This window comes from Pseudophryne corroboree, chromosome 1, assembly GCF_028390025.1.
Source record: "Pseudophryne corroboree isolate aPseCor3 chromosome 1, aPseCor3.hap2, whole genome shotgun sequence".
Taxonomy (NCBI): Eukaryota; Metazoa; Chordata; class Amphibia; order Anura; family Myobatrachidae; genus Pseudophryne; species Pseudophryne corroboree.
Genome location: NC_086444.1, coordinates 836,079,967 through 836,101,994, shown reverse-complemented (window position 1 = coordinate 836,101,994; position 22,028 = coordinate 836,079,967). Strand labels below are relative to the sequence as shown.

At 44.6% G+C, this 22,028-nt stretch overlaps 1 protein-coding gene across 10 annotated transcripts in view; it reads left to right on the top strand.

Moving 5' to 3' along the window:
- ARHGAP24 (Rho GTPase activating protein 24) overlaps nt 1–20,820 on the top strand; it is a 1,566,862-nt gene extending 1,546,042 nt beyond the window's left edge. For all 10 annotated transcript variants that reach the window (XM_063919883.1, XM_063919884.1, XM_063919885.1 and 7 more), the window contains 4 exons: nt 855–928; nt 7,101–7,222; nt 13,504–14,578; nt 19,998–20,820. In XM_063919883.1, the coding sequence (XP_063775953.1) occupies nt 855–928; nt 7,101–7,222; nt 13,504–14,578; nt 19,998–20,241 (1,515 nt within the window). In that variant the 3' untranslated portion in view covers nt 20,242–20,820. The remainder of the gene's footprint in view (nt 1–854; nt 929–7,100; nt 7,223–13,503; nt 14,579–19,997) is intronic.
- The last annotated feature ends 1,208 nt before the right edge of the window (nt 20,821–22,028 follow it).

Below are 22,028 nucleotides of genomic sequence, written 5' to 3'. Positions count from 1 at the left end.
GTGCAAAAGCATTGCACAGCTTCCGCACCCAGCAGGTAGCTGCTCCGGCAGGCATCTACCTGCCGCGTCCCGGGTTGCAGCGGCTGCATGTGACATCACCCAGCCACCGCGGCACGTGCCTGCAACGGTCCGGACACACCTGCGTTGTCTGGACCGCGCCCAGGTTGGCATGCCCCCTCCCGCCCCACGACCGCCTCTGCCTGTCAATCAGGAAGAGGCGATCGCAGCCCTGAGATGCTGTTAGCATCTCACTGGGCCTCCTGGAGTGTGTTCTCTGCGTGTGCCTGCTGCGTGTGCACACTCCACTAAGGGCTTCAGACTGCAGTTGAATTGTCGCATTTGTACCTTGGCAAGACCATGCTGCACTGCAGAGGATTTAGGTATGAGAGGGATGTGTCTGATCTCAAATCTGAACTGCAGTGTAAAAATAAAGCTGCCCACCATTTGTGGGCTGCATACAACATACAGAAGCAGCCAGTATTTACCCTGCGTGCAAACGTCATACATATATATTTGTACCCCTTGCATTGCATCATGGTTTGTTCAGGTGCACAGTTATACAACTTTCACACATGCATCAAAATCCCAGGTTTTGCATGTGACGCGCATCAACTAAGGATTTCTGATTGTTGGAAAGGAAATGACCCAGCACGGGCTAAAACCCAGGAATTTGCCAGCTTGCTAGACCCGGCAATGTCCCGCATCTTTCAGAAAGAGGTATAACGTGCTCTTTTGGATTATTTCCAACACAGAATCAGACCCTCTTTGGCGCCTCACCTGCAGTAGTGCATTTATATAGCTTTGTGTTTTATGTTAATTACATTAATTATAATAATGTTTATTGCACTTCATAGGGTGTGGCAGAATTAGTGAAGCAAGTGAAAAGTCTCCCTCCAGTAAATTACAATCTACTGAAGTATATTTGTAGGTAAGCCTCCAGAGTACTGGTATGTTACGTGTTACATGTACATTTAACTGAACAAACAAAAAACAAATCCTCCTGATGAAATGTACGTGTTATGAAGTGTCTTCTCCGTGGGCTGTAATAGATGATGAAAGGGGTTAGTCAGTAACTTACGGTTTCCAAGGAATAATAGCACATTAAACACAAAGAAGCCATATACACCTGTCCTCAGATCGCTCCAAATAGTTGTCCTTGGTGCATTGCAATATGTGACAAAGCCGTGCCATGGTGCGCTGTGATGCAAGATGGTTCACACCATGCAGTACACGGGATACGGTCGTTAGGTCGACACAGCTTAGGTCGACAGGCATTGGGTGGTCGACATGCATTAGGTTGACATACATTAGGTCGACAGGTCAAAAGGTCGACATGATTTTTTTCACATTTTTTGTATTTTTGGGGATTTTTTCATTATTTAACGATCCACGTGGACTACGTTTGGAATCGTAACCTTGCCCGAAGCATGGCGAGCGAAGGGACAAGGGGACAAGGTGCACTAATTGGGGTTCCCTGTCACTTTACGAAGAAAACAATGCCAAAAACAGTCAAAAACCCCATGTCGACCTTTTGACCTGTCGACCTAGTACATGCCAACCTAATGACCATGTCGACCTAATGCATGTCGACCTTCCATGGTCGACCTAATGACTGCCGACGTTCCATGGTCGACCTAATGACTGCCGACCTAAGTTGAGTTGACCCAACGACCCATACCCCAGTACACAGCTCACCCGCGGTAATGTATAGTACTGTATGCCCAACTGTTTCACAGTGTTCATGTCAGGAATAAGTATGCATTGTGTAACACAGTGGGGTGAAATTGCTGAATACATGTCTCTCAATAGTGCACTGGTCATGTTGTGTTACTTATTGCTGCTTATTATCAAGGATCCCGGCCATGCCACCAGATACTCCCTGTTCAGCCATATTTGGTTGCATGTGATGTTGGTTGCAAGCATGAAGTGTGGCACTTTTTTTAAATTTGTGGGGGTACTCTTCTTTATCCTGACTTTAAATCCACTTACATACCAAAAGTCAACTATAATTTGGAATTACTTGAACAATAAATTGGTAAACTGAATCACAGCACTTAGACATAGTCCTTGCTACTAAGCATACGTAGTAGGAGCTGGTGCTAGGGGGGCATGTACCCCGGAGCAGGATTTTAGGTGGTGCACAGATGGTTACTTGCACAGTTTCCTTACACAGACAGTAGCTCCCCACTTTCCTTCCCCAACCAACATGGCGGATGGGCCTGACCTTGATGTCATCAGCAGCCTTCCATGACAGGTGTCCTAGACGTCAGAGAGAAGCTCTGGTTGTGGTGCTGTGGATGTCGTGACAGGTGGCTCCCTTCCGATGCGTGAAACTGAATGCACCTATGAACTGAGCGACCGAAATGGATGAGCCCGGCCGTCTAAGCGGGCTGGTGGAGCTGCTGGAGTTGTCATGGTCTCAGTTTTGAGCCAGGGATGGCCCTGGTGTATGTACAGGGGAGTAAGTGGACGGGTGAGCTACAGGGATATCCTTTTGTTTCCACTTCCGGTTACATTAATCTAACACTGCTCCTCACCTCTGTGGTGCCGCTGACAGCCACTGGAGGGACAAGGACATACACACACACACACACACACCCTATCTACACTGCACCCCCACCATATACTGCCCCTATATACACACTGCACCCTCATACCCCTCCATATAGTGCCCCCTTTATCATACCTCCCAACATGAAACTCTTCAGGAGGGACAGACTGGACTTTCCTCTTAATTTATTACATTAAGAGGGAAGTCCAGGAGCAGAGCATTCTATTCGTCCTGGAAAGGGTCATGTTGGGAGATATGCTGTATACAGGGCACCTCCGTCCTCCATATACTGCTCCCGCCATATACTGCATGCTGAATACATACTAATGTATTCAGAGTGTAAATTCAGTTATGCTTTGTGGGAGCAGCAAGGTGGAAAGTACAGTAGTGCATATAATAAAGAAATGTCAGCATCACTGGTGGTTTGTCAATTATAGTTAGGAATAGGAAATTACAACGGAGCTAGAAAAAGGGATGCATAAAGGGACTGATGGGTCACCGGAAGTAAAGTATACTTACTACTGGGCTAGACCCACTCTCTCACCAGGGATCAGTTGACCCCCTCTCTCACAGGATTGCCTGACACCAGTTGAATTGGCAGCCTCTGTCACACAGTGACAGCGCCGTGGCCCTGCTCAGTTTAGGGATGGACCAGTCAGAGGCAAAGAGCCCCCAAAAAATCTGTAATCAAGCCAAAGAGCCGGGCAAAACTGGGGCGTGGCCTAACTGTACCTGCCTTCAGTATGACGTTCGTAGGAGCATGACCGTGCATCACCCCCCCATTTTTAGTTACACTGGGGGCGAGAAACACAAACATTTTACACATTACGGCAGGCAAGAGTCCCCATTTTACACATTACGGCAGGCAAGAGTCCCCATTTTACACATTACGGCAGGCAAGAGCCCCCATTTTACACATTACAGCAGCCAAGAGCCCCCATTTTACACATTACAGCAGTAAAGAGTCCCCATTTTACACATTACGGCAGGCAAGAGTCCCCATTTTACACATTACGGCAGGCAAGAGTCCCCATTTTACACATTACGGCAGGCAAGATTCCCCATTTTACACATTATGGCAGGCAAGATTCCCCATTTTACACATTACGGCAGGCAAGAGTCCCCATTTTACACATTACGGCAGGCTAGCGTTCCCATTTTACACATTACGGCAGGCAAGAGGCTCCAGACTGCAGGCTGCCCAGGCTCGCCCCCAGGCAGTCTCCAGGCTCTCCCACCAGGCAGGCTCCAGGCTTGCACCCCCCCATCAGCATAGTTGGGCTATTAGGCCTAGGGATAAATACATACTTACCGCGGCGTAAACGAGTCCCGCGACCGCGTCTCTTGACTCTCTTCTCTCCTCATAGCAGCAGTATCGCCTCTCATTACGTGATGTGACATCATGACGTCACATCGCGCACAAAGTGGAGCCGTGCCGGCGCATCCCCAGCCTCCTGTTCAGGATGATATTGGCTGCTAGTGGGAGGTTGGGACCAGTGAGTGACAGGTGCGGGAGCCGCATCATATGAAGGGGAGAGCCGCATGCGGCTCAAGAGCCGCGGGTTGGCCACCCCTGGTGTAGTAGGTTATGGACTCAAGGGTGCACCAATGTAAAATATATCCAGTAGTTGTACAAGCCAGCACAGCGTACCAAACTCACACTATGATAGGGTGAATATTTCTCATAAAGATATCTGTAGTCACGATCATCCCACGTGTTAAGAATCAAAGTAGACAATCACCTTCCCACATCAATCCCGTTCCTGGGACGTACCGTACTCACATAACACAGGATGGTTTCAATCACGAAGCGGTTTCTTTTGTCCCTCCTTTACATGTGTCCTCATTAGGAAGGGAGTGGACTATCTTCTCTACTTTTTTATCCCATTGAAAGTTAAGACATCTATTTCCTGGAACTGGAGATATCTGCAGTCAAGCAAGCTGCCCTCCCACCGGAAAATGATGAATATTAAGCCCACTCCACTATCCACCCCTCCCCTGCGTATTAAACACCCCCTACCACCCTGGCAATCATGTAGCAGGTCCCCTTCATTCAGCCCAATGCCCCCTACTACAGTTTAGTGTTCTCCCTCCAGCCCCATTTCCCGCCATCTCTGCAGTAAAGGAGTAATTAGCAGAAATTACTGCTCCAGGTCCTACATGCTGAGCGGAACATCTAAGTTACCGCTGATAGCACTCCCCACCCCCACTGCTAGGGGTGGGGGTGCTATCAGCGATGGGTAGGGGCCCAAGTGCATATCTTTGTCCAGGGCCCTACACTGCTGTTAATATGGCCCTGCATCCCCCAAGCTCCGACTGCTTCTGAACTTGCACACATAGTAACCAACAATAGTTATATACACCCTTCTTGGGAGAGAGGCCCAAAGGTAGTGGGGAGCACCACTTATCAATATAAAAAGGCAGATTATCAATAGGGTATAAGTACAATAGTAACATCAGTCAGAAACACACTATTTAATGTATTTTTTTCCACCAAGATGTTTAAATATGTTTTTAAAATGATGTCCTTGACTTTATTAAGTAAAAATAGGCATCATTTTTTTATGTGATTTAAAAAAAATAATAATCAGTTAAGTTGCATTCTCCAAAGTAATGCTGAAAAATGCAGTCCACTTGTTATCACCGGGGACTGTGATCTTTAACAATTTATTAATCTTAGCTTTACTGAGATTGTCCCTGATAGTTTACACTACAGGTTGAGTATCCCTTATCCAAAATTCAAAATCCCACATTTTTGGTTCCCCTACCGAGATAATGAAACATGTAGATGTATATTATTTTATATATCTATATAATATATTTATATATACACATAATATATTATATATATGTAATTATCTCAGTAGGGGACCCAAAAATGTGGGATTTTTAATTTTGGATAAGGGCTACTCAAGCTGTATCTGATTATGACATTTGCACGTCTAATCTACAGCTTCACATCACTGCATGGGGCTATTTGGATCTGTCCTTGGCAGGCTGGAGTGCACGCATGTACTGCACAGTAGTCACGCATGCACACTAAAGACATCACATTCATTTTGCAGCAATAAATACGATGTGAAAGATCTTATATGATTCAGTCATCCCTGGGATAGTCTCTTATCAGAGGCACTGTCCTGGCATAACACCATTGATATATAGGTGGTCATTCCGAGTTGTTCGCTGGGTAATTTTTTTCGCATTGCAGCGATTTTCCGCTTATTGCGCATGCGCAATGTTCGCACTGCGTCTGTGCCAAGTAAATTTGCTATGCAGTTAGGTATTTTACTCACGGCATTACGAGGTTTTTTCTTCGTTCTGGTGATCGTAATGTGATTGACAGGAAGTGGGTGTTTCTGGGCGGAAACTGGACGTTTTATGGGAGTGTGTGAAAAAACGCTGCCGTTTCTGGGAAAAACGCGGGAGTGGCTGGAGAAACGGAGGAGTGTCTGGGCGAACGCTGGGTGTGTTTGTGATGTCAAACCAGGAACGACAAGCACTGAACTGATCGCACTGGCAGAGTAAGTCTCGAGCTACTCAGAAACTGCACAGAGAAATCTTTTCGCAATATTGCGAATCTTTCGTTCGCAATTTTGATAAGCTAAGATTCACTCCCAGTAGGCGGCGGCTTAGCGTGTGCAATGCTGCTAAAAGCAGCTTGCGAGCGAACAACTCGGAATGAGGGCCCTTGTTCCCTAAATTCATCACTTATCGCTGTGCATAGCTGTGATAAACAGACCCATTAGCATCTAAGGTTTTTGTATTTATTTTTTAACTGGAAAACCTATTCAATTTTCCACATCAAAATATTTGGGATTTGCGAATTACAAGTCATGGGCAAGAAATACTGTAATAAACACAATAATTTATTTTGTATTTTTGGAATGGTTTTCATTTGAGTCTTTTCATCACCAAGGATAGCTTTTCCTTCCAATATCTTGTGTTTTTAATGACTTTCTAAACATCTGTGACCTGCTTGCTTCCTCTCCCTGGGGTACATATAGATTTTACACGTTTAAATGGTACTTCACCTTTCAGCATCAGTGATTCTGCATAAAGTCACAAACACTGCTCTGTAAGCTAATAGATCATTAAAACTGTGCTGCAGATCTTGTGGAAGGAAAAACTCATCCTACCGTAAATTCTTATAAGTGTAAGTATTCTCTTAGATATATCTGGGCACAGTGATCAACTTATAAACTATTTTCTGTCCAAGTGAATCTGCACCGATCACATTTCACCCCAACATACGCAAAGTACCTTTTATTTTTATCCTCTTTTACATAGACCATTGCTACCCATAATGCTCGCTCCATACATGTTTCTTTAATCCCCTGTGTCTCCTTTTCCAATATTTTCTTTAAAAAAGTAGGATTTATTCATGTGACTGGCCCGGCAGTGTAGGCACAGAAGAAAAACGTGATTTGTTTAAAGATTATTTGATATCCGTCAGATGCATTATCTTTCCTTTTCAAGTAGTTTATTGTGTGGAATAAATGTGTTTACTCCTACACTCTACCTCACTGTAATTATCCAATATGTGTGACAGGTTCCTGGATGAAGTTCAGTCTTACTCTGGAGTAAATAAAATGAGTGTACAGAACCTGGCCACAGTTTTTGGCCCCAACATCTTACGTCCCAAGGTGGAGGATCCAATGACTATAATGGAGGGTAAGTAAATGAATATATATTCTTTACAATTAGCATGGGTCGGTATCATATTAGGGTCATGTATCGACCTAAAATTCAATACTATTAGCATACAGACTAGACATAATTGTTTATAGTAACCATAACCAACAATTTGTTCCTACAGAAAACCAATTGTATGCATGTTACCACTTGTGTGGATGCCTAATATATATATATATATGAAACTAGTGAAGATAAGGGCGCCTATTTAGTGTTTCTTTAAAGAATTGATATGAAGTGAATCAAGTGAAAATGTATGGACATCACTTATCTGGTATATACACTTTCTTCGGTCTCATGACCAGTGCACATATGTAAAAAGAAATAAAACAGAAATATCATAGCGCGTACAGTTTTAAAGCATATTTCACCATACAAAATAGAAGTAGTTGTATCTAAAAAACCTCCTAAGGATAAGCAAATCCTCAATGTTAAAAATCCACCAGCGGGGATTATTGGGGTTTTTCACAAAATTGTAATACAACATATAACATAGAAGGTATAAAATAGTAAAAATGCAAGCGTACAGAAGATAACAAGATTCGAGCTTATCAATCTGTATGTACAATCAGGTACATCCTGTTTTCCATAAAAATCCAATATTGGTAAAAATGCAAACGTACAGGAAATCTGAGTTAAAAAAGCTTATCTGTCCATAAGGAGGTCTCAGGTACAGCAGTCCCAACGCGTTTCATCAGCAGTATGACTTCATCATGGGGATATAGTCAGTAGTGAACAGGTATCCTATTTATACCTGTGAGCAGTGTGAGGATCTAACACATGGTCCAACAAGTAGTGACCTCACTTCCTTGCTCTTGCTTGTAAAGGATGCTGTACTGTGTGCTCATGTCCAGGCGTCAGGGTGAATGAGAGCTGAGAGATACCTACGGAGTACAAGTAGGAGCTCAGATTATTACCCTGTCAGACACACACTACTGCGCCTCAGCTTGCGTTGCCTGCTTCAGTCTCTCCTTGGTTGCTTAGAGAAGAAGCAGCAATTAGAAAGTAACAGTACAGCGCTGCCGCTGACATAAAAGTCGCTTTTAGATGACGTCACCGGGAAACTGTACAAGCATCTAACACCAGAGGGGAAACTAGTTTCCCCTCTGGTGTTAGATGCAAGAGCAAGGAAGTGAGGTCACTACTTGTTGGACCATGTGACAGATCCTCACACTGCTTACAGGTATAAATAGGATACCTGTTCACTACTGACTATATCCCCATGATGAAGTCATACTGCTGACGAAACGCGTTGGGACTGCTGTACCTGAGACCTCCTTATGGACAGATAAGCTTTTTTAACTCAGATTTCCTGTACGTTTGCATTTTTACCAATATTGGATTTTTATGGAAAACAGGATGTACCTGATTGTACATACAGATTGATAAGCTCGAATCTTGTTATCTTCTGTACGCTTGCATTTTTACTATTTTATACCTTCTATGTTATATGTTGTATTAAAATTTTGTGAAAAACCCCAATAATCCCCGCTGGTGGATTTTTAACATTGAGGATTTGCTTATCCTTAGGAGGTTTTTTAGATACAACTACTTCTATTTTGTATGGTGAAATATGCTTTAAAACTGTACGCGCTATGATATTTCTGTTTTATTTCTTTTTACATATGTGCACTGGTCATGAGACCGAAGAAAGTGTATATACCAGATAAGTGATGTCCATACATTTTCACTTGATTCACTTCATATCAATTCTTTAAAGAAACACTAAATAGGCGCCCTTATCTTCACTAGTTTCATACTTATCCTTTATGTGCCATCCAAGCACATATCACATTGTTTAAGGTTGCGGCCACCCATTAATTGGGTTAGTTATATATATTTTTTACGTTATATATATATTTATTCTTTTAAAATCACAGATTCACGTGCACTCTTAGTGCCCACTGAACGTTACCCGTGCGCCCCCGCATCTATTTGTTTTTTTTATATATATATATATATATATAAAATGCCGAATGATTGGTGCACATCTCAGATATTTGCATACAGAACTCACGCTGCTCCTACACCCTATAGAAATGTCACTGTCTGCATAATTTACTGCTAATTGGATCTTCAGTTTTGTATTAATTGATGTACTTACAACACTGCTATGAAATAGTGGGGTCTATCCATACCTCTGTATCCGGCCTTACACCACGTCCCCATTTATATGTGTCAAAAGCTCTGCTACATCTTACCATCTTGGTATTGGTTTTGTGCACTTGGAATCACCATTTGTGCAGCCACATTTTACTCACATCAACAAAATAACCCACCTTCATGTATAAGGGAGGCATTATGGTTCACATAAATGTAATGTTCTAGTCAGATCATCTCATTGCATTATGTAGCTGCCTCTCATAGCTAACCTCTGCTTCTGCATATATTTAGATAACAGATAAGTAGTTTTGAGAGGCTCAATGAAGCAAGAGCTAGTAGATATTATTCTCAGGCAAACTGATGGTTACAGTGTATCTATTACATGGAGACAGTATCTGCTTGGAATTAATAAATTAAATAATTTGCTGACCGCGAGTAACCTCACCGCTGACCGCAAAGTTCCCACCATTGAAGATAATGGAGCGGCATGTGCCGTCTGACAGTTCAGATGCGCACAGCCAATCAGGAGAGTGCCACAACGTGGCGCTCCCTGATTGGCTGAAGGGACCCTCTGTGACAGGAGTCACGTGGGGTCCCGGCATTCGGGGAAAGGGGTCCCATGTGTAAACATGGGACCCCTTTCAGTGCGTGGTCCGGTTATTGCGTTTTATTATTTTGCCAAGTACGTGGATTACAAGGAGAAGAGGACAGATGCTACATAGGATTTTTGTGACTATAATTTTATTTTCAGGTACCCCATGGATTCTACATGGAGAAGTGGACTGAGTCGGCGTGTGAACATAGGTAAGTATGTGTGTGTCGGCGTGCATGTATGTAATAAAGTTTTACTTTCACGGTGTGCGTGTACTGTTTTTATTTGGGTATTTTTTTGCAGTAGAACTACAGGTACCAGCGCCCCCCCGCGCATGCTGGTACTTGTGGTTCTCCAAGTTCCAGCTTGCGGGGGAGGCTTGCGGGGACTTGTAGTTCTGCTACAAAAAACAATATTCTTTTATTTGACACAAGGCTATCAGCCCCCCATCCGCAGCCGGGGGACACTTTTATATCGGTCCCTGCGGCCCTGGCATTAAATCACTTACTAGTCACCCCTGGCCCTTGGGTGGCTGGAGGGGGGGACCCCTTGATTTAAGGGGTCCCCACTCCTCCAGGGTACCCCGGCCAGGGGTGACTAGTTAGTGATTTAATGCCAGGGCCGCAGGGACCGATATAAAAGTGTCCCCCGGCTGTGGCATTATCTCTCTGTCTAGTGGAGCCCGGTGCTGGTGTTAAAAAATACGGGGGACCCCTACGCTTTTTGTCCCCCATATTTTTTGCACCAGGACCGGACGCAGAGCCCGGTGCTGGTTGTAAAAATACGGGGGATCCCCTGTCAATTTTTCCCCGTATTTTTACAACCAGGACTGGCTCAAAGAGCCCGAGGCTGGTTATGCTTAGCAGGGGGGACCCCACGCAATTAGGGGAACAACCATGTAATGCTGCAGTGGAAACGGCCGGCCTGGGTATCTGACCTGGGTCACTGCAAAGACCGCAGAAGGCATCCATATTGTACAGTATATGGTGTTTTTGAGGCATGATAACGCCTTGGACCTTATTGCAACTCTTGGATATTTGCATGAGTGTATTACTGTATATTTAAGCTCATAGGAGTCTTTTTGGGGCTGGGTACACTTCAGTAATAGTTGATAAAGATTGGAAATCATGGGGGGAATTAAATTGCCAGCAAAGTGTGTGAATTGGCATTGCGCATCATTAAAACATTAGCAACTGCAGTCCTTCTCGCATTCTTCACCCAGCCGATTCATACCCCAATTCGTTAAAAAGTGCATGGAGTAGTGAACACTTTTGAGTGAGATCCCCGCTGCTGTAAAGCGCATGGATGCCGCACATATTTGGTTTGGCGAACAGATTAGCCCTTAAATTAAATCCCCCTCAAAGCCTTCAGATGACATATCATGCCGGCAGTCTAAATCTAACAGGGAAGTTTGCTAATTTATATTATTTAATATAACCCCATCTACTATATAAAAACGAAAATCTGTCCTTCTGTCTTTCTATACAAATCCACAGTTTACAAGCGAAGATCATGAAATTTCACCTACAAGCGTATTAAAACACGGCCGAGGCAACTATAACAATTTGCAATCCCTAGCACCCCTAGGGGGGCAGACAGCAGCACAGAGTATGTGAGGAGACAGCATAACTCCAGAATTGCTGGAGCAATGTACTCAAAAATTGGTACACATATGCCTTACAATCTGGGAACAAACACTGTGGGGGGAAGACACCCCAGCACCCTTAGGTGTGAGGCAGCAGCACTGAGTATTTCAGCAGACAGCATAACTCTGGAATGCCTGCAGCAATTTACACCAAACGTGCTACACATATGACTTACACTATGGAAACAAACACTGTGGGGGTAACACACCACTAGCACCCCTAGGGGTGGGCCAGCAGCACAGACTATATCAGGACATGCATGATATGTCAGTGATGACAGGGCTGCATGTGACAGGGCCAGTGACATGATGTGAGGAGGGAAATGGAGGTAGCATGAACCCACACACTGACAGTTACATAGTGGAAGTAGTAGTACGGTACCCCAGCAGCACAGAGTATATCAGAAGATACATAATGTGCTGCGCTATATAAGAAACTGTAAAAAAAATGATAATTTCACAGGGGCACTGACATGACGTAAGGAGGGGATTGGAAGCAGCAGGAACCCACACACTGAGAGTTATATAGTGGAAGTAGCACGGTCCCCCGGCAGCACAGAGTATATCAGGAGATACATAATGTGCTACACTATATAAGAAACCGTAAATAAATAGATAATTTCACAGGGGCACTGACATGATGTGAGGAGTGGAATGGAGGCAGCAGGATGCCACAGACTGAGAGTTGTGTAGTGGGTAGAGCAGGGTCCCTTGGGGGAACAAAAAGGGGTCCGGCCAATACACAAAGTGCGTCAGGGAAGCAAGATATGCCTATATACTAGATCTCCAACCAACGTAAATTAACAAACAACTAACATTCTAATTTACCATCCTCATCTCGTAGCGAAGCACGGGTATTCAGCTATCTACAATGTAATTTATACTGTGTGTTTAATATTTACATTTCTTTTTATAAACAAACACCTTCAAATCCTGGGCAACGCCGAGTACTCCAGCTAGTATTCTGTAAACTAAATTTTAGAATATATCTGGCAAACTACTGTACATGTACATGGCATTGAGATTTTACAGTGCTCCAAATTTGGGATCTATTTTGCACAAAAAATCCATAAGGTAGATTCCTTTATTATATATGCTCACTTGAGCCACAACACTTTCTCTGGAATGCAGACACCTCTCTTCATTTCTTTCTTTAAATTAATACAAATTTATTCAATTCAGAGAAACATAAAGATGTGTTCTCATACACTACTGCTGCAGTCACGCCAAACATCCCTTCTCGCTAGGTCCCATGCAACTGATTTTATGCCAGTCATTTTCTTCGTGCTTTTTCTCTGCGACTGTGCATCTTAGTCACAGTGTAATGGAGATGAATAAGACTGCACTGATTGATATATATACACTTGATCTGTGTGGGAATGAGTCTGAATATGTATACAAAGGCTTATGATGCAGTAGATGGCACTTGTTTTTGTGCCAAGTTCTGCTGTGCTTTGTATACAGACTCAGTCACACACAGATATACAAGTAGGGCACATCAAATTAATCAGTGCAGTCTTGTAAAGTAGCTTTGGCACATCACATTGCAACTAAGATGCATATTCACGAAAAAGACACAAAAAAGATGTAACGCTGCCCGGTGCAGATCACAAAATTAACTTGTGCAATTTTATTTTTATATAAATGTATTTGTTACATAAAAACATTTGCAGTGTAAACACTACACATTATCCTTTATTTACACATTAAACCATGCACCTTTCTGTGTGATAAAACCAACTGCTGCCCATATATTCTATGTGTGACTTTACCAATGTTTTACCACTAGATCAATTATGTACAAAATATCTAAAACTTTAAAATCCAGAAACAAATAAAGTATGACATGGTGTATACACAGCCAATAGATATCACTAGAGATGGCTTACTTAACCAGAAGTATTCTCCTTATTTTTGCAGGTACTGTTATGGTGCAGCAGCTTATGGCGGTGATGATAAGTGAGCATGAAGTACTTTTCCCCAAAGATGCCGATGTTCAGATACAAATTGGACAAGAGCTTAGCAACAACAATATTGAATTACAGAAGAAAATGATTTTAGGCCAAATCCAAAATAAAGAGAACAATAACACAAAAGACATAGCAGTCAGGCGGGGCTCCTGGGAGAAGTCTGATTCTACCCAAAGGTCCAGTGTTGACAATGGCTCCCCTACTGCACTCTCAGGAAGTAAATCCAGCAGCCCAAGGAATAGCATTCACAAACTGGATGTTACCCGCAGTCCACCACTAATGGTGAAGAAGAACCCAGCGTTTAATAAGGGTAGTGGCATTGTGACAAACGGGTCTTTCAGCAGCTCAGCGGAAGTCCATGACAAACACCATTCATTGCCTAATGGTACCTTACAGGCCAGGAGAACCTCTTCGCTGAAAAGTTCAGGAACTAAAATGGGCACTCACAGTGTGCAGAACGGTGCTGTGAAAATGGGAGTGTGCAGCACAGACACAATGAGCAATGCTTTGAATAGTCGGACCTCAACCTGGCTGCCCAATGGTTATGTAACATTAAGAGATAACAAACAAAAAGACTCAACAAGTGATTCCGCACACCAGCACAGGTTGTCCACGTACGATAACGTGCACCAACAATTTTCCATGATGAACTCTGATGATAAACAGAGCATAGACAGTGCAACATGGTCTACATCATCGTGTGAGATATCCCTACCTGAAAACTCCAACTCTTGCCGTTCCTCTACAACAACTTGTGCAGAGCAGGACTTTTATGGTGGGAATTTTGAAGACCCTGTTTTAGACGGGCCAACCAATGAGGATATTACCAATCAAGCAGACTTTGAGAGCAAATTCGACAGAAGAAGTGCAGGAGGGCGCAGCAGCAGGGCTACCAGCAGCAGTGATAACAGTGAGACTTTTGTAGTGAGCAACACAAGTAACCATAGTGCGCTGCATAGCCTTGTCTCCAGTTTAAAGCAGGAAATGTCAAAGCAGAAAATGGAGTATGAGACCAGAGTAAAAAGGTATTACCATTGCTCTGTATTTATAAAGCTCCAACATATCATCATAAAGAGTTGTACAATAATATTGTTAGCAGAAAACACACAGCAGGAAAACAAGACATTTCATGTAAAGTACAGCAGCTGCATACTGATGTGTGTATATCGTGTACATTGTCAGGGGCTCAGGTGAGTAATAAGTGGACAGGTCACCAGCTGGTTTCTATCTGAGAACAGAAATAAAGGGGATGATTCTTAGTTGGGAGCATAGCAAAGAATTTTTTTTTAATCTGGAACAAACCACGAGGCAATGCAGGGGTGCACATACATGTTTTATGCATGCAGGGTAAATACTGGCTGCTATTGCATGTAGCCTACTATTACTGGACATCTTTTTGTTACACTGCAAGTAGATTTGAGTGCAAACAAGCACCTCCCAAATCTATATCTCTCTGCATAGTTCATATCTGCCCCACCTGCAATGCTTCATGGTTTCTCCAATTTTTTGCTTTGCTCTGGGAATGAACATTGCAAGCAAATGGTCAGCAACCATCAATGTTCTCGATCTGATTGAAGTAATTTTTCTATCAAATTCCAAATTTTTGATGGTGGACAGCCATTGGATGCAGCTTTTGTATGCCCATCCAGTGACTGGCTGTTTATTTGCAGAAGCAGACAGTAGCCATCACATAGCTTGATTGGTCAAGATACTGGAAGTTGTAGGAGCAAGCAGTAGTGACACTATAGGTGTAGGAGCAGGCAGTAGTGATGCTGTAGGTATAGGAGCAGACAGTAGTGATGCGGTAGGTGTAGGTGCAGGCAGTAGTGACGCTGTAGTTGTAGGAGCAGGCAGTAGTGATGCTGTAGGTATAGGAGCAGGCAGTAGTGATGCAGTAGTTGTAGGAGCAGGCAGTAGTGATACTGTAGGTAGAGGAGCAGGCAGTAGTGATGCAGTAGGTGTAGGAGCAACGAGTAGTGACGCTGTAGGTGTAGGAGCAGGCAGTAGTGACGCTGCAGGTGTAGGAGCAGGAAGTAGGGATGCTGTAGGTGTAGGAGAAGGCAGTAGTGATGCTGTAGGTGTAGGAGCAGGCAGTAGTGACGTTGTAGGTGTAGGAGAAGGCAGTAGTGACACTGTAGGTGTAGGAGCAGGCAGTAGTGATGCTGTAGGTATAGAAGCAGACAGTAGTGACGCTGTAGGTGTAGGAGAAGGCAGTAGTGACACTGTAGGTGTAGGGGCAGGCAGTAGTGATGCTGTAGGTGTAGGAGAAGGCAGTAGTGACGCTGTAGGTGTAGGAGCAGGCAGTGACGCTGTAGGTGTAGAAGCAGGCAGCAGTGACGCTGTAGGTGTAGGAGAAGGCAGTATTGACGCTGTAGGTGTAGGAGCAGGCAGTAGTGACGCTGTAGGTGTAGGAGCAGGCAATAGTGATGGTGTAGGAGCAGGCAGTAGTGATGCTGTAGGTGTAGGAGAAGGCAGTAGTGATGCTGTAGGTATAGGAGCAGGCAGTAGTGACGCTGTAGGTATAGGTGCAGGCAGTAGTGATGCTGTAGGTATAGGAGCAGGCAGTAGTGATGTAGGAGCAGGCAGTAGTGATGCTGTAGGTGTAGGAGCAGGCAGTAGTGACGCTGTAGGTGCAGGCAGTAGTGACGCTGTATGTGTAGGAGCAGGCAGTAGTGATGCTGTAGGTGTAGGAGCAGGCAGTAGTGATGCTGTAGGTGTAGGAGCAGGCAGTAGTGATGCTGTAGGTGTAGGAGAAGCTAGTAGTGATGCTGTAGGTGTAGGAGCAGGCAGTAGTGACACTGTAGGTGTAGGAGCAGGCAGTAGTGATGCTGTAGGTATAGAAGTAGGCAGCAGGGATGCTGTAGGTGTAGGAGCAGGCAGTAGTGACGCTATAGGTTTAGGAGCAGGCAGTAGTGACGCTGTAGGTGTGGGAGCAGGCAGTAGTGATGCTGTAGGCAGGGTCGGACTGACCCACAGGGGTACCAGGGAAACCACCGGTAGGCCCCACTGCCTGAGGGCCCACTCCTTCCTCTAGGGATCAGGTTCCAGACTGTGCACTTGTTTATACATGGTAGATATGTTGCATTACACTGCACTAAACTATTGTATATTTCAAGCCTCTGTGGAGGCTAGCGACACCCCCCTTTGTAGGCTGGCCACACCCCTAAGTATGGGCCCCTATCACTGCATTCCCCCGGCGGGCCCTTCATGCCCCAGTCCAACACTGGCTGTAGTGATGCTGTTGGTGTAGGAGCAGGCAGTAGTGATGCTGTAGGTGTAGGAGCAGGCAGTAGTGACGCTGTAGGTGTAGGAGCAGGCAGTAGTGACGCTGTAGGTGTAGGAGCAGGCAGTAGTGACGCTGTAGGTATAGGAGCAGGCAGTAGTGACGCTGTAGGTGTAGGAGCAGGCAGTAGTGATGCTGTAGGTGTAGGAGCAGGCAGTAGTGATGCTGTAGGTGTAGGAGCAGGCAGTAGTGATGCTGTAGGTGTAGGAGCAGGCAGTAGTGACGCTGTAGGTGTAGGAGCAGGCAGTAGTGACGCTGTAGGTGTAGGAGCAGGCAGTAGTGATGCTGTAGGTGTAGGAGCAGGCAGTAGTGATGCTGTAGGTGTAGGAGCAGGCAGTAGTGACGCTGTAGGTGTAGGAGAAGGCAGTAGTGATGCTGTAGGTGTAGGAGCAGGCAGTGGTGATGCTGTAGGTGTAGGAGCAGGCAGTAGTGATGCTGTAGGTGTAGGAGCAGGCAGTAGTGATGCTGTAGGTATAGGAGCAGGCAGTAGTGACGCTGTAGGTGTAGGAGCAGGCAGTAGTGACGCTGTAGGTGTAGGAGAAGGCAGTAGTGATGCTGTAGGTGTAGGAGCAGGCAGTAGTGACGCTGTAGGTGTAGGAGCAGGCAGTAGTGATGCTGTAGGTATAGGAGCAGGCAGTAGTGACGCTGTAGGTGTAGGAGCAGGCAGTAGTGATGCTGTAGGTGTAGGAGCAGGCAGTAGTGATGCTGTAGGTGTAGGAGCAGGCAGTAGTGATGCTGTAGGTGTAGGAGAAGGCAGTAGTGACGCTGTAGGTGTAGGAGCAGGCAGTAGTGACGCTGTAGGTGTAGGAGAAGGCAGTAGTGACGCTGTAGGTGTAGGAGCAGGCAGTAGTGATGCTGTAGGTGTAGGAGCAGGCAGTAGTGATGCTGTAGGTGTAGGAGCAGGCAGTAGTGACGCTGTAGGTGTAGGAGCAGGCAGTAGTGACGCTGTAGGTGTAGGAGCAGGCAGTAGTGACGCTGTAGGTGTAGGAGCAGGCAGTAGTGATGCTGTAGGTAAAGGAGAAGGCAGTAGTGATGCTGTAGGTGTAGGAGCAGGCAGTAGTGATGCTGTAGGTGTAGGAGCAGGCAGTAGTGACGCTGTAGGTGTAGGAGCAGGCAGTAGTGATGCTGTAGGTGTAGGAGCAGGCAGTAGTGATGCTGTAGGTGTAGGAGAAGGCAGTAGTGACGGTGTAGGAGCAGGCAGTAGTGACGCTGTAGGTGTAGGAGCAGGCAGTAGTGATGCTGTAGGTGTAGGAGCAGGCAGTAGTGATGCTGTAGGTGTAGGAGCAGGCAGTAGTGACGCTGTAGGTGTAGGAGAAGGCAGTAGTGATGCTGTAGGTGTAGGAGCAGGCAGTAGTGATGCTGTAGGTGTAGGAGCAGGCAGTAGTGACGGTGTAGGAGCAGGCAGTAGTGACGGTGTAGGAGCAGGCAGTAGTGATGCTGTAGGTGTAGGAGCAGGCAGTAGTGATGCTGTAGGTGTAGGAGCAGGCAGTAGTGACGCTGTAGGTGTAGGAGCAGGCAGTAGTGACGCTGTAGGTGTAGGAGCAGGCAGTAGTGATGCTGTAGGTGTAGGAGCAGGCAGTAGTGACGCTTTAGGTGTAGGAGCAGGCAGTAGTGACGCTGTAGGTGTAGGAGCAGGCAGTAGTGACGCTGTAGGTGTAGGAGCAGGCAGTAGTGATGCTGTAGGTGTGGGAGCAGGCAGTAGTGACGCTGTAGGTGTAGGAGCAGGCAGTAGTGACGCTGTAGGTGTAGGAGCAGGCATTAGTGACGCTGTAGGTGTAGGAGCAGGCAGTAGTGACGCTGTAGGTGTAGGAGCAGGCAGTAGTGACGCTGTAGGTGTAGGAGCAGGCAGTAGTGACGCTGTAGGTGTAGGAGCAGGCAGTAGTGACGCTGTAGGTGTAGGAGCAGGCAGTAGTGACGCTGTAGGTGTAGGAGCAGGCAGTAGTGACGCTGTAGGTGTAGGAGCAGGCAGTAGTGATGCTGTAGGTGTAGGATCAGGCAGTAGGGACGCTTTAGGAACAGCAGTAATGAGTTGTGGGGAGGCAAACAGATCTCAGTTATACTTTAACCATCATATGGGAGAGCTAACTGGGACAAGGAGACATAAAACATTGAGCACTAGTGGTGATGATTGTACTAGAGGTATAACAAGAGGGATTCTGTACAATCCACACTGACTGCTCAATGACTCAGCAGTGATATCAGCAAGAGGATTTATTTATTCAGTTCACACAGTAGTATATGCCCTTAGCATCGAGTTTATCTAAACACCAATTTCAGATCACTTTAATTAAAATAAATGAAAAAAAAAAGAGTTACATTGATTCTTACTGTCTTCCATTTCTATCCTTATAGAAATAGATATGTATAGATGTGTAGATCCCTATACACATCGAACCAGATGTAATGCTACCCGAGATCAGCAGCCGTGCGGGATATTTTTTTAAAGTGCAAATCCCATGGTATTGCCTTGTAAGTCATTGCCCCTTTAAAAAAAAGTCTGAGTTTGGTTGGCATACCGCATAGCTGCAGAACTCGGGGACATTACATTTGGTCTATCATCTGTTCATTTTTACATTTATAACTCCTTAAACTTTTCACTTTCTAAACTATATAATAATATGTATTAACCCTATTTGCAAAATTATTTTCAAAATCCGAGTAAACATCAATGACTAAGGCAGTGTTTTTCAACCACTATGCCGTGGCACACTAGTGTGCCCTGAGTAGTCTCCAGGTGTGCCACCATAGAAGCACAGCCAGGCCCGTCAGTGTTTTGCAGCTACTGAGGCCCTGGAATGATCAATACTGGTGGGTTTAGTGGTTACAGAGCCATTTCTAATTTTGGGCCCGGGCAGTGTTGGGCTCTTCTGGCTTTCTCAGATGTGGCTCGGGCGTTACCTATGGAGAAGCTGTGACATGACATGCTAGGACATGCAACTGCTCCATGCATCACCATTATATTTGAGTGTGCCTTGGCAATATTTAAATCTTGTTCAGTGTGCCGCGAGTTGTAAAAGTTTGAAAAGCTCTGGACTAAGGTTTGGGATTAACTGAAGTTATTCAGACTACAGTATACTGACCCCAATGGAAAAGAAATGTCAACATTTTACATATATATGTTTATTCTCTACTCCAACTGACCCTCATCTGTGTCTCTTCAGCCTAGAACAACGAAATCTAACTCTGGAGACAGAAGTTCTTTCCCTGCATGAGGAACTGGAACAAGAGAAAAAGAAGTATACGATGGTGGAAATTAAGATGAGGAATGCGGAACGTGCAAAGGAGGACGCCGAGAAAAGAAATGACATGTTGCAGAAGGAGATGGAGCAGTTTTTCTCTACATTTGGAGACCTTACTGTGGAGCCTCGTAGGCCAGAGAGAGGAAACACAATATGGATTCAGTGAAGTGGGCCAAAGTATGTTGGACAGTGAGATGTACAGTAGTTGTAGCGTTGTCATGGGAAGGTGTCAGGTGGCTGGTCACCTGATTGACATTAGCACTCATAATACTTGGTACCTTTTAGGGAGGAAGGAAATAAGATTAATCAACATCATAAGCAGTATCTTTCAGAGAGTCTGTTATATTATTACATGCTCCATAATGCTACTGTCAAGTGTTACAACTGGATGTGTGTACATAGATCTAAAAAGTGTTATGTTATTAAAAATAAGAGAATTGTATTTCAAGAATTATAATAATGCAAGTATTGTATTTAAAATGGCAAATTGATATGTTGTCGCAGTCAGCTTTATATGAAGTCTATATACCCTTGCACTTAAACATAATACAATATTTTTGCGCATTGTGCTACCATCAGCTTATTTTGTATATCAATTGTTACAATTCCTATGTTGACAGGGAATGAACAAAGTAAAAAAAAACAATATAGGATGAAACTTGTGGATTTGATGTTTGTGCCAACCAATTGCCTATGACCAAAAGAAAGTGTACAGAATTTTATAAAGCATTACCGCAAAACTGGTCATGCCTGGCTCTTTTGTATAATATGCCATTCTTCTATATGTATTAAAAATAATCTATTTGTTGTTGATAATGATGATGATGAGGGACATTTCACTCCCTGAAACCGGTGCCACATTGCACTCAGTTTGCTAAAATGATCATTATCTCCCATACTGTATATTCACTCACTTGCGCTAATGTACAGTACTATTACCAGGTATTGTGTCATCAAAGTTTGTAATTGCAGTTATTTATAATTAAGTCACAAACTAATGATATGAGAAACACCTCGGTGATTACTGTACTGCGGAAATGTTGGCTGCTCCTTGCTTGTAGATACCTGACATGGTACAGCCGAAAAAGGCATACAGTACTTGTAATTGTATAAAATCTAAGCACTCTTTCGCCATAAAGGTATTATAAAATACATCAGAATTCTATCCGGTAGATAAGGTCAGTAAGCAGTAATGAGCCACCTGGTTGACAGAATCACAACTGCTAATGAAGAAAGCAACGCTTTGGATATTAAAAATAAATAGTAAGATAAAATATATTGTCTTACAAATAAGGAATGCATATAGCAGATGAAGATCAGCTGGATCATCGCATATGTCGCAAACTTTACAAGAATGACCTTATGTGAATATTCTTAGAACACTGGCCCTCATTCCGAGTTGACCGCTAGCTGTTTTAGTTCGCAGCGCAGCGATCAGGAAAAAAACTGCACTTCTGCGCATGCGTATGGTGCGCAATGCGCACGCGCAACGTACTTTCACAAAAGCCGACTTAGTTTCACACAAGGTCTAGCGACGCATTTCAGTCGCACTGCTGACCGCAGAGTGATTGACAGGAAATGGGTGTTTCTGGGTGGTAACTGACCATTTTCAGGGAGTGTGTGTAAAAACGCAGGCGTGACAGATACAAACGCGGGTGTGCCAGGAAAAACGCAGGCGTGGCTGGCCGAACGCAGGGCATGTTCGTGACATCAAAACAGGAACTAAACAGACTGAAGTGATCGCAAGCTAGGAGTAAGTCTCGAGCTACTCAGAAACTGCACAATCTTTTTTTGTAGCAGCGCTGCGATCCTTTCGCTGGCACTTCTGCTAAGCTAAGATACACTCCCAGAGGGCGGCGGCTTAGCGTTTGCACTGCTGCTAAAAACAGCTAGCGAGCGAACAACTCGGAATGAGGGCCATTGCCTTTTATAAAAACATGAGGTCTATGTACT